At 41.6% G+C, this 17,668-nt stretch overlaps 1 protein-coding gene across 1 annotated transcript; it reads left to right on the forward strand.

Moving 5' to 3' along the window:
• The first annotated feature begins 3,491 nt into the window (after positions 1-3,491).
• On the forward strand, positions 3,492-4,022 carry LOC115951667. Its single transcript, XM_031068829.1, has one exon. It carries the CDS (start codon positions 3,492-3,494, stop codon positions 4,020-4,022), a length of 531 nt encoding a protein of 176 aa, XP_030924689.1.
• The last annotated feature ends 13,646 nt before the right edge of the window (positions 4,023-17,668 follow it).

Consider the following 17,668-nt stretch of genomic DNA (forward strand, 5'->3'; position numbering starts at 1 on the left):
TTTTTCCTTGAGGAGATTTATGTGACTTGCGCACAACTTGGTTCGTAATCAGCCACCATTTAGCTGCGGTGAACCAAGCCCAGTCCACCAAAAATACAACTATTAGGCCCAGGATCCTTGGGCCTGTGTGCTAAAGAAAAAAGCACTCTCACAGTTTCAAACCAAAAAACGAACCCTTTTTAGCTATACCCGAAACTTCCACACTCTTAACATCAACAAAACCATCATCACAGCCTTTTTCATTATTTTGTCCCCAGAGAGAGAGAGAGAGAGAGAGAGAGAGAGAGAGAGAGAGAATCATAGATCAGAAAAGAAGAAAGGAAACAGATACACATACACACACACACACACACTGAGAGAGAAAGAGAGAGAGATATGAGATTTTCTTTTCTTTTTTTCTTTTTTTGGGTTTTGGGTTTAGAAGAGAAGGGTCATGGGTGGTTTGGAAGAGAAAGGTTTTGGGTTTGGAAAAGAAGCCATGGGTAGTTGCAGTACAGGAAAAAGAAGGAAGAAGGAAAAAAAAAAAAGTTTTAACGCTGTTTGCTTGGCTTGTTAAATTGGACAGATGTCAAAATTTTAAGTAGAAAACTTACGGCACCTAAGTTTTACCCATATATATATATATATATATATAAATATCAAAATGCTATGTGAGTGTATATGCTTGTAAGGACTAGCTTTAGGTTTCTAGCCCAATGAATGTATGGACTTCAGCCCAAAACAATAAATTTGTAGAGAGTGAGTTGGGAAACTGGGCTCACGTGACCAGGTAACGGAAAAACAGATTTTAATGCTAAAAAGAGAAAGATAATAGAAGCTTGTTAAGGAATAATGTTCTCGGATTGGTTCGAGGATGCTAATTCTTAAATATTTTTTGCTTAAAGCTCTATTACAAATTTGTTTACAATCTTTTTCCTCCCCTTTTCCATGGAAGGTTTTTCACGTTATATAGTCCTCTTAGACCATCTTGATCCTACACTTGTCGTTCATCTAAGCCCTTACTTGAGTACCTGTCCCATCAGACACCCTCTTTGGCTTTCTGTGAGTTGCGTTCGTCGAGGTAACACTGTTCAGAGGTCTTCTCCACATAAATGCGGCCAGAAAAGTAGTTTTAATGCATTTAATGCGGTGGTAGCAGCTTTCCCTTAGATATTTTTGAGTTTCCTTCCTTCTTGCACGTTCATGAGACACGTTTCTATTGCGGGAGCTTCTTGGAGGGTTGCCTAAGTTGCTGGAATATGTGCTTGAGCTATCTTTATTGTATCCGAGAAGGAGCCTTTCCTCGGATCACATTCCGTTCGTCCCTCATTTGTATGTCTCTTAGTGGGAAATCCTGATAACGACTTTCTTCTCCTCGGACAATTCAGCCGTTCTGGACAAAGGCCCAAGGCCCAACATGTCATTCTAGGCCTTTATCCCTACAATACTATATATCAATATTGATATATTGTGTTCTAGTGACTAAACCAAAATGTTTACTAGAACATTCGTTGGTAGTTGTTGATAGCACCAAGTTCATCAATGGGAGTGGGTTTTAGAATAATTAATATATATATATATATATTTATAGTGGTTTGCTAGATAAAAATTATTATTCGGTGAAATCCATCAAACATAATTTCACCTATAAGCGTTTGGGTATATGGGGGGTTTTTTTTTTTTTTTTTAAAAATGTGAATAGTGCTCATTCAAGATAATGTATCTTTTCATTAAAATACCTTATTTCAAGGGAAGAGCATTTGATTCCAACAACATTACCTCTGTCAATGGCGAAGTTAGAAATTTATCTTTGAGGGGCCGAGTAAAAAAAAGAGCTATCATTCTTTTTTCTTTGTATATATTTGTGGGGTTAAAGAATTTGACAACCCCGGCCCACCTCATACTAAGCCCAAGGCCCACGCCGAGGAGGAAGGAATGGCCGAGGACAAATAAAGAAGGTCCAAGTGGCCCAGAAACATCGCCGAGGACAATTCTGTCCTCGGCCAACCCAGGTCCTAGTGGGGAAGAACGGCCCACCATCAATGGCAGCCTCCCAGAGAGTCCTAAGAAAAAGGACAAGTACTGTAGGACAGCCATGGGAGCATGGTGTAGGAACAGTTCAAGGAGAAACTGTCACCTCCGCATTAAATGCCCACAACTAACGTTCTGGCCGCATTAATGAAGAAATGACCCCTGAATAGTGCGGTCTTGGTTGCTGCAACTCACTGAAGGTTTGGGAAGGTGATTGATGGGACAGACACTCGAGTAGTGACCTGCATGATCAACAGATGGAGGGCTAAAATCGACTGGAGGAGGATATATAATGTGAGAAATCCTCCAGGAAAGGGGGGGGGGGGGACGGAAGCAATCTGCATGATCTTAAAAACCTTTGTAACCTAGCACTGAAGAAATAATAAGAACACTAAGTCCCTCGGAAAAAATGCTCAAGGACAGAATTTAATACTTTAGTCCATATTCTTGCTGTTCAATCCATTCATAATCATGTCTAGTTATTGTCATCCTCACTAAAACCTAGTTCTTAAACCCATTCTCTATAAATTTATTGTATTGGGCTAATTGGGCTTGAGTCTACTCATTCAATAGAAGAAGTACTTAAACTTAGTCCCTACAATTGGCGCCGTCTGTGGGAAGAACTTGTATGTTAGTAAAGGCAACAATTAAGCATGGTAGGATCAGTCCCTCATCAAGCAGGCTCCCATTAGCCCGAACCAGCTAGATCCCAATAATAGGGTAACTTTCCTAACCCTGAACGTGATCGAAATGAAGAAAATGGAAGGTTTCGAGAGGAAAGTGTACACACCACTCAAATCAGCAAAAGCTATTCTCGTGTGGGCAGTCACGTGCTCCAGAGACAAAATAACAACCGGGCCATACAACCAGAAGAAGTTAGGAGTCATGTATCCCAGAAACAGAACGATAAGCAGGCCATGCAGTGAGAGATAGACGATTTGAAGAGAAAGCTGCGCCATGCACAACGAAGACGATCTCATTCTAGGCCTGACATACCCTCCGATGATGAAAGTGACGATGACTATAGGCAAAGATCAAGGACTCCCCCAAGTGAGACCTTTTCTCACGAAGAAGAGCACTACCGGAGGCATAATCGTAAAAGCCCGTCTCCTAGGGGCTTGAGAAACGATACCATAAGTACGGCATTGGATCAACTCTCTAAGTCACATTTCACGCATCACATAGAAGGGGCTATACTTCCTCAGAGATTCCAGCAGCCAACCTTCACCATTTACAATGGCAAAACAGACCCCGTGGAGCATGTGAGTCAGTTCAACCAAAGGATGGTTGTCCACTCTAAAAATGAGGCGCTGATGTGCAAGGTTTTCCCGTCTAGCTTGGGACTAGTGGCGATGAGGTGGTTCAATGGCTTAATGACGAATTCCATAGATTCGTATAGGCAGCTAACCTAAGCCTTTGGCTTCCATTTCGTTACAAATAGCAGAGCTCCTTGGCCTTTGAGTGCTTTGTTGTCGTTATCCATGCATGATGGAGAAGCTCTAAAGGCCTACTCAGATAGATATTGGGAGACGTATAACGAAATAGACGACAATTTCGACGATGTCGCCATCAGCACCTTCATAAATAGTCTCCCAGCCGAGCACGGCTTGAGGAAGTCTCTGACTGGCAAGCCTGCCACCAGCATGCGCCAACTGATGGATCGGATCGATAAATATAAACAAGTGGAGGAAGACCAGCTGCAAGGTAGAGGAAAAGAGAAGGTTATCCCTCAAGAGAGGAGGGATTTCAGGTCGGACCGATATAACAGCAACCGTCCGAGGAGGGATTTCATAGGGCAATCTGGAGTAACCAACACACAGACTGTCAATGCTGTATTCCGAGAACTAGTACATCGGGTGTTGGAAAAAATCAACAACGAGCCATGCTTTAAGTGGCCGAATAAGATGGTGGGAGAGTCCATGAGGTGCAATCAAAACTTTTATTGCCAATACCACCAGGACTACGGGCATACCATGAAGAACTACAGGAACCTCTGGAACTATCTGGACTAGATGGTCCGAGAAGAAAAGTTGAAACACCTTCTACATCATCCCAGTAGTCACCAAGGCGAGACCCATCAGGAACCCCAGAGTGATACTACCCTAAGGCCACCCGTAGGGATGATCAATGTAATCCTGGCCGCGCCAGGAAGAATAGGCACACACCCCTCATGAGTGTTATTTGTGGCTCGGCGGCCTGTCGAGGAAACCCAGCCAGAGCCGAAGAGGGCCAGAATGAACTTTCATCCAATATTGAGTTTTTCAGAAGAAGACAAGATTGGAACCATCCAGCCCCACGACAATGCACTGTTGATCACTCTCAGAATCGAGGACTACGATGTGAAAAGAGTGATGGTGGATGGTGGCAATGGGGCCGAGGTTATGTACCCCGACCTCTACAAGGGGCTAGGGTTAAAACCGGAAGATTTGATGCCCTACAACTCTCCTCTGATGAGCTTCGACGAGAAGCTTGTCATTCTAAAGGGCATGATTAGGCTACCCATCTAGACCGGCCCAGAGATAGTGGAGATGAACTTTATCGTGGTGGACACCTACTCTCCCTACACAGCCATTGTTGGTAGGCCATGGCTCGATACCTTATGGGCTGTTGCTTCCTCATTGCATCAGAAGGTGAAATTCCTGTCAGGGGACCAAATTCTAGAAATTCGTGGTTGCCAATTCACGGCAAGGTAGTGTGTGGTGGCCGCCATCTCACATCGGCTCGATGCAGAGTCCTCGGCCTCTGCTGAAAAGAATTTATAGCAGTTAAAGGCCCCGGTTTCACCTCCTGATACAGCTGCCAAGGAGGCGAAATGCGAAGATCTAAAAGAGGTGGTTATTGGTGGTGACCCGGAGAAGTTCTTTTGGGTAGGGGCTCAACTGCCTCTTTAGGAATTAATTGAGTTTCTCAAAAGGAATATTGACGTATTTGCATGGGATGCTTGCGATGCTCCCGGGATTGATCCAGCCTTCATCTGTCACCATCTTAATGTCAACCTGTCCATCACTCCCAAGAAGCAGCCGCCCTGTTGCCCATCAAGAGAGCACGCCAATGCGATTAGGGACGAAGTGGCGAAGTTTAAGCGTGCAAGGGCTATCAAAGAGGTTTTTTACCCCGAACGGTTGGCCAATACCATGGTGGTCAAGAAGAAAAGTGGAAAATGGCAGGTTTATGTGGACTTCATGGACCTAAATAAAGCATGCCCAAAAGACCCATTCCCTATGCCTCGGATAGACAAGCTGGTGGATGCAACAGCAGGCCATCCTCGGATGAGCTTCTTAGATGTCTTTCAAGGCTATCATCAAATACCACTAGCCTTGGAGGATTAGGAGAAGACAGCCTTCATGACACCAACTGGGAACTATCACTACAAGGTAATGATGTTCGGTCTGAAGAACGCAGGGTCCACTTATCAAAGGATGATGACGAGAATGTTCGAGCCGTAGTTAGGCAAGAGCATCAAAATCTATGTCGATGATATGGTGGTGAAGAGTAAAGTGGTGTCCGAGCATTTAGGAGACCTCGGCAGCACCTTTGGTGTCTTAAGGAAGTATAAGCTATGCCTAAATGCTTCCAAATGCTCATTTATCGTGGGATCAGGTAAGTTTCTGGGCTACATGGTTACTCATATGGGAATTGAGGTTAGCCCGACCAGATCAAGGCTATAAATGATCTAAAACGACCACAAAACGCCAAAGAGGTTCAAAAGCTTACTAGGATGATCACAGCCCTGAATCGATTCATTTCCAGGTTGGCGGATAGATGTAGATCATTCTATCTCTTGATCAACAAGTGGAAAGGGTTTCAGTGGACCGAGGACTGTGTTGTGGCCTTCCAGCAACTCAAGAAATACCTATCCCGGCCACCTATCATGTCCAGTCCTGAGGTCGATGAAGTCCTATACGCATATATTGCTGTGGCCCCCTATGCTGTGAGCTTGGTGCTAATACGGGATGACAATGGCCTTCAAAAGCCAATCTATTACGTGAGAAAGTCATTGCATGAAGCTGAGGTTAGATACTTACCCCTGGAGAAGGCCATACTGGCTGTGGTCCATGCTACGTGAAAGCTTCCCCATTATTTCCAAGCCCACACGATGGTTGTTCTAACCCAACTACCCTTAAAGTCCGTACTTCGGACCGCTGATTACACTAGAAAGATTGCCATATGGAGCACAATCTTGGGAGCTTTTGACATCAAGTACATGCCTCGGACCGCCATAAAGGGCCAGATCCTAGTTGACTTCGTGGCCGAATTTGCTGAACCACCAGTAGAAATAGTAGCAGAGGAGCGCAATAGGGATGGGAAATCGGTTGGGGTAATTTCTACGCTAAGACCCCCATGTTGGAAGGTGTACGTCGATGGTACAGCAAATCAAAGGGGGTCCGGAGTGGGGCGAGTCCTAATATCCCCTAAGAAGACTATCATAGAGAAATCCCTAAGACTTGGGTTCTCGGCCACGAATAACGAAGCTGAGTATGAGGCCTTGTTGTAGGGAATGACCATGGTGTAGAAAATGGGAGGAAAAGCAGTGGAGATGTTCTTGGACTCGAGACTAGTAGTGGGCCAAGTAAAGGGAGAGTTAGAAGCCAGAGACGCAAGGATGCAAGAGTACTTAAGCTAGGTCAGATGCTTGCAGTCAGACTTCGATCTTTTCAGCTTGTCACACGTCTCCAGAAGTGGAAACACTCATGCAGATTCATTGGCCACGCTTGCTACCTCTTTGGTAGGGGGTCTACCTCAAATTGTTCTTGTCGAGCATCTAGATAGAGCAAACGAAGAAGCAAAGGGCACGGTCCATATCCATGAGGTTAGAGTGGGTCCTAGCTGGATGGACCCTATAGTGAGGTTCCTCAAAGATGATGTCCTACCCGAGGAGAAATCAGAAGCTAAAAAAATACGAAGAAACGCCTCTTGGTTTTGGTTGTCTAAGGATCACAAATTGTATAAGCACTCCTATTTTGGGCCATATTTACTGTGTATTCACCCAGAAGCATCGGAGTTGCTGCTTGAAGAGCTGCATGAAGGGATTTGTGGGAGTTACACAAGAGGAAGATCTTTGTCGCACTGAGCCATTACCCAGGGATATTGGTGGCTGGGGATGCAGAAGGAAGCCCTGGAATACATTAAGAAGTGTGACCAGTGCCAAAGGTTCGCCCCAAATATTCATCAACCAGGAGGGGTCCTCAACCCTTTGTCCAGTCCATGGCCGTTCGCCCAGTGGGGCCTGGATATTGTAGGCCCTTTCCCAAAGATAGCAGGAAATAAGAGATATCTACTGGTCGACACAGATTACTTCACCAAATGGATTAAAGCTGAGCCATTGGCAAACATCAAAGATGTGGATGCTAAGAAATTCATCAGGAGAAACATTGTTACATGATTCGGGGTCCCTCGTAAACTCATTTCAGATAATGGACTCCAATTTGACAGTAAGGCCTTCAGAAGATACTGCTGCGAGCTGGGGATCACTAACAGGTACTCAACCCCAGCTTATCCTCAAGGAAATGGGCAGGCCAAGGCTGTCAACAAGGTCATAGTCAATGGGCTTAAAAAGAGACTGGATGACGCCAAGGAAAGATGGGTAGAAGAGCTGCCGCACATCTTATGGACTTATCGGACTACACCACGGCGATTAACAAGGGAGACACCTTTCACCATGACCTATGGGGCCGAGGCTGTTATCCCTCTAGAGGCAAACTTCCCAACGCTGAGGATAAACTCCTTCACCCCAGATAGTAATGATGAACTACTGGGGAAGAACCTAGATCTAATCGACGAACGAAGAGAAAAAGCAATGATCTAGTTGGCCTATTACCACCAGAAGCTCGACAGGGATATGATGCCAATGTGAAGCTTAGACCGCTAGCACCAGGGGACTTAGTGTTGAGGAAAGTTGTGGGTGCTGCCAAGAACCCATCCTGGGAAAAGCTTGGACCCAATTGGGAAGGACCATACCGAATTATTTCAGTAGTAGGAATAGGAGCATACTACTTAGAAGACTTAGATGAAAAAACTGTACCTCGTCCATGAAATGAAAATAACCTGAGAAGGTATTATTATTAATAGAAGCATTTCTCTAGTTCAAATTTTAAGTCTATCATGATTATATGTCTTGCATTTTGGCAACCATCTTAGTACTAGACAGAACCAAGGTCTTACATGGTCCTCGGACTCAAACCTATGGGGAAACTAGCTATTTTAAGAAAAATCTAAGTACTAGATAAAACTAAGGTCTTGCATGGTCCTCGGACTCAAACCTATGAGAAAACTAGCTACTTCAAGAAAAATCTAAGTACTAGACAGAACCAAGGTTTTGCGTGGTCCTCGGACTCAAACCTATGGGGAAACTAGCTACTTCAAGAAAAATCTAAGTACTAGACAGAACCAAGGTCTTGCATGGTCCTCGGACTCAAACCTATGGGGAAACTAGCTACTTCAAGAAAAATCTAAGTACTAGATGGAACCAAGGTCTTGCATGATCCTTGGACTCAGACCTATGGGGAAACTAGCTAGTTCAAGATTCGTAAAAGTTGCGAATATGGCCTAAGTACACGCTCGGTACCTTGGATTATATACTCAGCCCCTACCCCCTAAAAATATGGTTATGCGCAAACTAAACGTCCCCTTAATGCCGGTGAGTTAGAATTTAAAGGTTTAATTTCAAATATGATATGTACATAGCCATTCTTACCCATCAAGATAACCAATTCATGAGACACAAGGTTCACAGTAATAACAATAACAATAATAACAATAGGCACATAATGTAAAAAAAATATTAAAAAAAAAAAAAAAAGAGAAGAAGAGAAGAAGAAGAAAGGAATTTCATACATTTAGTCTAAAAATTTAATTCCAATGATTCCAATGTCCTTAAAAAAAAAAAAAAAAAAAAAAAAAAAAAAAAAAAAAAAAAACTAAAAAACTAAATTAGAACTATTACAAAAGTTAGCCGGGTCGCCTACTTCTTCAACTTTATCTTGACCCCTTCCTTGGGGAGCTGAGCAGAAGTGACCTCAGGACCTTTGGAGATATCACCCGGGGGAACGGTTTGAAGGGGCTGAACCAAGAGAGATGGCTCCTCAGCATGAGGGGCCTGAGCACCGGCTGTAGACTCGGCAGCCTCTTGGGGCACTTCAGGATTCAAACTTCCATGTGTTTTTGTTGCCCCAAGAAGCTCACCCTCCTCAGCTGGCTCATTAGGAGTGGTTATGGCTAGAGCAGCCTCAGGCTAAGCAGTCTCAGCCTCCTCTGGAGCACTCTCAGCCTCGGAGCTGATAGGGGCGGTCTCCCGGATGGCCGGAGGGTAGTATACATTCTCCACCTTCCACAGATCGGATGAAGCCTCAACCCCAGCTTGTTTGAGGGTTTCATTCCAAACTTGGGAGCAGTAAAGCCTGCATACTCCAGGGACTTGAGCCTTGAGAGTGGCCTAGGTCTTAGCCACTCCCAAGTTATAAGCCTTCTCCTCAGATTTCTCCTTGGAGCTCTTGGCCTCCATCCTGGCGAATTTCGCCTCTGTCTTAGCCCTCAAAACTTCGTCCTTGGCCCACTCTGCAACATTCTTGGCCCCCTCCGCCTCAGCCAACTTCTTCTTTAGATCAACGATTTGCTCCTTAGCAATTTTCAGCTGATCTTCAATCTTAAGTAGGCGCTTTGTCTGGCTTTCTGCCTGTTTCTGAGCGCTGGCTAGGCTTGATTTGGCGCTGTCCCTAGCCTTGGTCATCTCCTTCAGCTCCTCCCTTGCCTTTGAGAGATCAGCCTCAGAGTTTTTGAGGGTCTGCGTAGCATCCAAGCGCTTGTCACGCTCGAGCTCCAGGGACCTACTTTGCTCCTTAGCGTCCTCTTCCAGCCTATAAGTGGCCTGGACAGCCTGCCAATTGAAACAAACACGTTGTAAGTTAAAAACCAAGGGACAAAAATCACCAAAATCACAAGTGTTGGAAGTCTTACCATGCCCAAGTATCTCTTAATGCTGAGAAAGACCTCTTGCCTCCTCAGATTCCCCAACTCAGCCATGTCGGTGGGGAGCAGCAGGGACCTCTCTAAAACGTCAGCCACATAAGTGCCTTCACCCCCTCGGAAGTCCCTAAGGGAGGCATTGTCCATCAATGGCTCCCTGTGGAGCATTGGGGCAGGAAGCCAAGCCTGAGGCACGGATTGAGCGTCGACCTCTTTTTCCTGGCCGTGGTGCCCAACCTTTAATTGCTTTGAAGCTCGTGGGGCTTCATCTTCCTCCCGAGAGGAACGAGATTTCCCCCCATCCTTGGGCTCCTTGCCTTTGGTAGCCCTCTTCCTTTTTGGATCGATGGGCTTGCGTCGAGGAGGCAGAGTCGATTGGGGGGGAGGAGAAAGTCTGGATTGTGGAGATGATGGCTGTAGTTGGGCTGAAGACGACCTGGTCTGGGCAGGCTGAGGCTGGGATAGAGGAGGAGGAAGCTTGGATTGTGACTTCCCCAGTGCATCCTTCCTTGGTTGGCCCTCAATTAGGTCGAACAGGTTGGTCGAGGGTTTTCTCTTAAAGCCCATTTCAGCCTGAGAAGATGTCCCAACTAATAGGAGATCCGCTTCAGTCAAATCGGGTAGTCACCAGAGGTATCCTTGGATAGACTAACTTGGTCAAATACACTAAATTCTTCCTCGGACGGACCCAAATCACCCTTGACCTCCGCTGCTTGGTGGGATGAAGAAGGGCCTGCCAACGGGATGCCTTCCGGGGTAGGAGATCCTTCAGGAAGCAAAAACCCGTGCTCTGCTACAGTGATTTGTTGAAGCCAAGGATCATTAGCTCTAATCACGTGCTTCGGAGCGAGGAACGATTTCTGGATTGGATCGTACCCAAGGATCTTATGAGCGGCCCTGACTTGGTTGTCAGCTTCATTTACAAAAATCGCCGCTTTGAGAATAGTTTCTAAATCTCCCTAGTTGACCAGGTGAAAGTGTCGTTTAAAGGCGTGTAGATCTGCAAAATGAAAACATGTTCATATTAGTGATCGAATAGCGCAAGTTATGATGGCACAAAAGATTAGCCCTCTCCTACTCTCGATACCCTACCTGGTTCCCCCTCCTCTATTGGGCAATGAGGGCCGTCGTGCCACTTCCCAGACACAATGAGAAAGTCCTTGTTTAACCCTTTGTTGGTCTTGGGGAGGCACTGAATAAGCCGAACCTTATCGTCCCTCGTCTTCATGTAGTAGGATTTACCCCTTAGATGTTGGAGGTTGTAGCACCAGTTTACATCATGATGGGTTAACCTCAATCCCATTTTCTTGTTTAAAGCGTCCACACAACCCAGGATCCTAAACACGTTGGCAGCGCACTGGGTGGGAGCTAATCGGAAATGCCTAAGGTAATCCCTCATCACTGGCCCCATAGGGATTCTTACGCCACCTTCTATAAAGGCGATTAGGGGAATCACTACTTCGCCCTCTTGCCTCCTAAAATGCCACTCCCCTTCCTCATAGTACCTCAAACCTACATTAGGGGGTATCCTATAATCGGCGATGAATTTTTCCATCGCCTCTTTGGACTCAACCAACTTTTTTAATTTACCCATCCCTAGAAACAGCTAAAAGACTCGGGGAAGGAAGAAAGAAGGAGAGGAGCAAGAGGAAAAGAAACTTAGAGAGAGAAGAAAACTTACAAAAATGAGGAAAAGCTCCTCGGACAGGCTTTTTATGCTGGAAAGAGACTTGAGTTTGGTTGGAGATTTGACTGAACTCAGGATATGTGTGCAAGAACTCTTGAATGCAAAAGTAAAGAGACGAATCAGTTTAAATGGGTATTTATACCTCCAATTAAAAATAACCATGCGGGTTTTCCCGCCTATAAAGTTAAAGAAATCCCCACTGCTAGATTACCATCACACCGTTGAACATGGGGAGCACAGAGCCGCCAGAATTTAATGAGGGCACGCTCCGTATACCGAAGCACCAGGGACAAGCCTTGGACAAGCGAAGAGGCTCTGGCACTGATGGAGGACAAGACTTGACAAGCCATGATAAAGGCCCGAGGACACCAAAATCCCCCTCTCCATTTGAGGAGCCGGACAGTAGGATTTTGAGGGGCTATTGTGGAGTCAAAGAATTTAACAACCCCGACCCACCTCATACTAAGCCCAAGGCCCATGCCGAGGGGGAAGGAAAGACCAAGAACGAATAAAGAAAGTCCAAGTGGCCTAGAAACATCGCCGAGGAAAATTCTGTCCTCGGCCAACCCAGATTCTAGTGGGGAAGAACAGCCCACCATCAATGGCTGCCTCCCAGAGCGTCCCAAGAAAAAGGACAAGTACTGTGGGACAGCCACAAGAGCATGGTGTAGGAATAGTTCAAGGAGAAACTGTCACCTCTGCATTAAATGCCCATAACCAACGTTCTGGCCGCATTAATGAAGAAATGACCCATGAACAGTGCGGTCTTAGTTGTTGCGACTCACTAAAGGTTTGGGAAGGTGGCTGATGGGACAGACACTCTAGTAGTGACCTGTATGATCAACAGATGGAGGGCCAAAATCGACTGGAAGAGGATATATAATGTGAGAAATCCTCCAGGAAACGGGAGGACGGAAGCAATTTGCATGATCTTAAGAACCTTTGTAACCTAACACTGAAGAAATAATAAGAACATTAAGTCCCTCGGACAAAATGCCCGAGGATAGAATTTAATACTTCAGTCCATATTTTTGCTGTTCAATCTATTCATAATCGTGTCTAGTTGTTGTAATCCTTACTAAAGCCTAGTTCTTAAACCCATTCTCTATAAATTTATTGTCTTGGGCTAATTGGGCTTGAGTCTACTCATTCAATAGAAGAAGTGCTCGAACCCAGTCCCTACAATATTATATCCATATTATTTATACTAGTCTAAACTAGTATTATAAACAAAACTAACAATACAAGCCGAGTACTTTATAACTCATAGTTTTTAACTTGCTCATAAACCTAGATTTTCAAATTAAATTGCAACCTATTATTTTAATAATTCTCTAAAAAAATTATAATAATTAAGATAAAAAATTATTAAAGACCACTTAAAATTAGATAAACAATCATTGAATGCGGTAAAAATATAATCAATATAACAAATCATTTTATATATACAAGAAAAATGTTATATCCATAACATTTTTACAACAAATTCTATGTGACAATTTGTTACTGATTGTTATTGTTGGGGTAAAAAAGTAATTTAAGTAGTAGATTCAAATTTGAACCAATAACAACTAACCACCTATGATTTGTTGTGAAAATGTTATAGACGTAACACTTCTATATATAACAATAGAGCCACATTAGGAGTTGGAGGGGAGATGGCCCCCCAATTTTTTTTTTAAAAAAGTTGATAAGTGTTATTCTACTTTTTTTTCTCAAAAAAATTAAAGTGTATATCCTTCCGGTCCCCCTCCTCCTCCCATGCAATTTTTACCTTTAGGATTTGATTTCTGAAATATATACATAAAATAAATAAAATAAAATTGAACGGGAGTAGGAGGTTGGGGGGGGGGGGGGGGGAAGGATATACACTTGAATTTTTTTTTTGAGAAAAAAAATAGGATAACCCATACAAGAGTCTATACTTATCAACTAAAAAAAAAAAAAAAATTAAAGGGCCATGGCCCTTTCAACTACTAACGTGGCTCTGCCACTGGCCTTTGTACATGAGTTTATTTTTTGTGTTTGGGGGATATGTGTTTTTATTTATTTGTTGTTGCACCTAATAAAGTATTTAGATTGCTTACATATCCTTGGCGGGGATCAAGCCAATTCGTAGTTCTTAAATTGAGGTTTTAGATATAAAACCCTCAAATATGATTTTGTCCACTTTAAATGATGAACATTTAAGTCAAATACTAGGTATTTAATTAAGCATTGACTTAATTTTGTTTTTGGGTGAGAATTTATTTTAATCTCAAGAATAAGTCAAGGACCTGTGTTTTTATGGAAATTGAACCAAGGATTCTCTTTTTGAGAAATTGAATGTCCAAACAAATTTCCCTTTCTTTCATTTGCTTCTTTGTTTAGGAATTTTAACAAGTAATATTATTTTGATTGAAGTCCCCAAAATTAATTGAGGTATTGAAAATTCCTTTGAAGCAATTTTATTTTTATGAATGTTTTTAGAAATTAGGAATTGAAAATTTTTCTCAAATTAATTTTATGATCATTTTATTTTAGGAATTAAATACTCCATTGAATTAATTTGAAAGAATTAGAAACTTCACTCTATTTAAAATAATTTTGGGAGTCAAGGACTCCATTGAAGCTTATTATTTTAAATTGGTGATGTCAAGAACTCCAAATTTTTAATTGGTGGAGTCAAGGACTCCATCGATTTGTTTCATTTGTAGAGTCAAGGATTCTAATATTTTAATTGGTGGAGTCAAGGACTCAATTGAATCAATTCATAAGGTACTCCATTGATGTATTTGATTTAGTAGAGTCAAGGACTCTAATATTTAAATTGATGGAGTCAAAGATTCCATTGAATCAATTCATAATAGTAGAGTCAATGACTCCATTGATATATTAGATTTGGTAGAGTCAAGAACTCTATTAAATTAATTCATTATGATAAAGTCAAGGACTCCATTGAAGCATTCGATTTTGTAGAGTCATGGACTCTATTGATGTATTTGATTTGGTATAGAGTCAATGACTCTAATATTTAAATTGGTAGAGTCAAGAATTCTATTGAATTAATTGAAATGGTAGAGTCAAGGATTCCATTGAATTTTGAGAAGGCATTGGACAAAAGCTTTAGAGAATTTTTATTTGGTAATTCTCAGGTAGGATCTGTGAGTCAAGGACTCATACTCCAAGTTTTATATGTGGAATTAGGAACTCCTCATGAAACCCAACCCAATTTGTTTTACTAAATAAAAATTCAGTTTTGAGAAAGAGGGAGAGAGAGATTTAAAGAATAAAGGGACAGGTGAAGTCCCACATAAAAACCTATTGCTGAAACTACTTTAAGCTTCTGCGTCCTCTCTTTCTTCTTTTCACTTGTTGCGCTCTCTGTATTCTGTCCGTGTGTGTATTTTCTTTGTTCTTGCTCTGTGTTTTTTCTTCCCTTTTTTCACTTGCTGAAGCCTTCTCTAATTTACAGAGAAATTGAAGAAACCGATTAGCTCCTTCTTTTTCTCAACTGATGTAGTACTGCACTTGCTTCTTTCACGGGCAGTTGGTGTGGATTGTAGCTGATTTTCAGCTACATTTTTCTTTTGGAATTAGGGCAAAGAAAAATTATATGTTCACAATATTTTCACGACAAATTCTAAGTAGCAGGTTGTTACTAGTTGTTATTATTGGAGAAAAAAAGTAATCTTAGTGTTAGGTTCAAATTTAAACCTATAACAACTTATCACCTTTAATTTGTTGTAAAAATATTGTAAAAATGTTGTGGACGTAGCCCTTCTCGCAGGGCAAATTACAATTTACTCATCTATGATTTGACCAAAATTTAAGTTGCCTACTTATGGTTTGAAATTTAACACTTTATTTACATGAGATTAGCTCAGTTAGAGTTCTGTAAACCACCTCGGTTAAAAACATGACTAAATATGTAATTTCGCTTCACTTTTATGTCTCTCTCCTCAAAAAACATAAAAATACAAGATTGAATAAAATAAAAAATAATCCAGCAGAACACTTACATCATGGAATTTCAAATTACAATTAGTCAACTTAAATTTCGGTCATATTTCAAATGGATAAAGTATCAAATTTTTAACAACTTAAATTTTGATCAAACCATATAGATGACGTTGTAATTTACCTTTAGAATTGTCGGAGTGATGCGGCAGGAAGTTATTTCACTTAACAACATGTCCCACTCCCACCTACATCTTCTCCCATTTATTTATTTATTTATTATTATTATTATTATTATTATTAAAATGGGTAATGACATTGGGCTTGGCTGCCAAGCCTGCCATGCCATAAGTTTAGTTAGCAACCCCACCTCTTTTGCACGTGACGTGAGTATGGGCCGGGGTTTGTTTAATATATATATATATATATATATTTATATTTCTTTTTATATCATCCTTATATTTTTGTTTGCACTATTTGTTTTTATAATTAATTTTGTTAATTTTGGAGGGCATTTATTTTTTTGTTCCTACAAACTTGTCCAAAATTTATATTCTTTGGTAAATCCTACTTGGCTACTTTTTTTATGTAACCATTTTTTTTTTAATTTCACATTTCAACATGGTAATTTAATGAGATTGTTGTGTTTGTTTTGTCTTTTAGTTTGACATTTTTATAATTACATGAAAAAGACAATAAATAATTAATATTTTAGTTTAACATTTTTGGAGCTCATTTTTTTTTTTTTAATTTAGATTTTTTTCATGTATTTTTACTTAGTAATAATAATTAGTATTGTAGGGACACGTTTTGCAGCTCAAACCTAAAATGTATGGGATATTGGCCCAGTACAATAAATTTGTAGAGAGTGGGTCGAAAAATTAGGTCCTAATGAATTGAACAATGGCTAGTATGGATTTAAAGGATGATCAAGCAAAAGTAAGAAGCACTGATTTGAATGAATTCCCCGTCTGAGGAGGTAAATCTTGATATAAATCAATTAAACCTATTGCAAGTATAATTTCGATGGCTACAATGTTCTCTCTTCCTTTTTCCGATTTCCTTCTCATGGAGGATCTCTTACATTATATATATATATATATATATATATCTCTTTGGACCATCTTGATCCTACACTTATTGGTCATTTGAGTCATTACTTGAGTACCTGTTCCATTAGACACCCTCTTTGGCTTTCTGTGAGTTGTGGTAGCCAAGACAGCACTATTCAGGAGTCTTTTCCATATAAATGCGGTCAGAAAAGTAGCTGCAGTGCATTTAATGTGGTGGTAGCAGCTTTCCCTTAGATATTTTTGGATTCCCCTCCTTCTCTTATGTTCATGATGCACGTCACTATCACTGGAACTTCTTGGAAGGTCACCCTGATTGTTGGAATACATAGTTGAGCTGTATTTACCATGTTTGAGGAGATATTTGTCCTCAGACCACCTTCCCACTTGTATCTTTCTCATTAAGTCTTGGGTTTGAACCATTCATTATCATTCGTTCCTCCTCGGACTATTCATGCTCTCGGCCAAGGTCCAAGGCCCAATATATGATTTGGGCCCTTAACCCTACAAGTATTGTAGCAAAATTTAGTATAGATCAATCATAAATAATTTCTGGCATTTAAAAGAATGTCAAGTTTCTTTTTGATAGATAATTGCATTACAATGTATTGAGAAACAATTATTTTGTGTCTTCTTGATAGTTTGTTAACACTACTTAGGTTTTAATTTGAATTTTCATGAATTTATTTGTTCATATCTCGGCCCTCCTAACAATTGAAATCCATCCTCTGTACCTAGTTGCAATGGTCCTCTCTTGTCTCTCTCTTAACATCTCTGCTAAAACATGGTCACTCGCCTCTTGGCCACTAAGCTTTATCCAAGTTCACCAAGATCCCTGCTAGTTGTCAACACTTGATTGCAACCACACAAGTTGCAATGAGCTCACCTCGCTACCTAACATGCGTGGAGTTATTGATGGGAGTAGGGGTGTTCACCAAACCGCATCAAAACCGCTCGTAAAATGGCATAACCATACGGCACCGCAAGTAATAGTGCACCG

The sequence above is a fragment of the Quercus lobata genome, chromosome 1, assembly GCF_001633185.2.
Source record: "Quercus lobata isolate SW786 chromosome 1, ValleyOak3.0 Primary Assembly, whole genome shotgun sequence".
NCBI lineage: Eukaryota > Viridiplantae > Streptophyta > Magnoliopsida > Fagales > Fagaceae > Quercus > Quercus lobata.

Bases quoted from the DNA above. Each gene is read 5' to 3' on its own strand.
- LOC115951667 (XM_031068829.1), top strand. From the start codon at position 3,492: ATGCATGATGGAGAAGCTCTAAAGGCCTACTCAGATAGATATTGGGAG.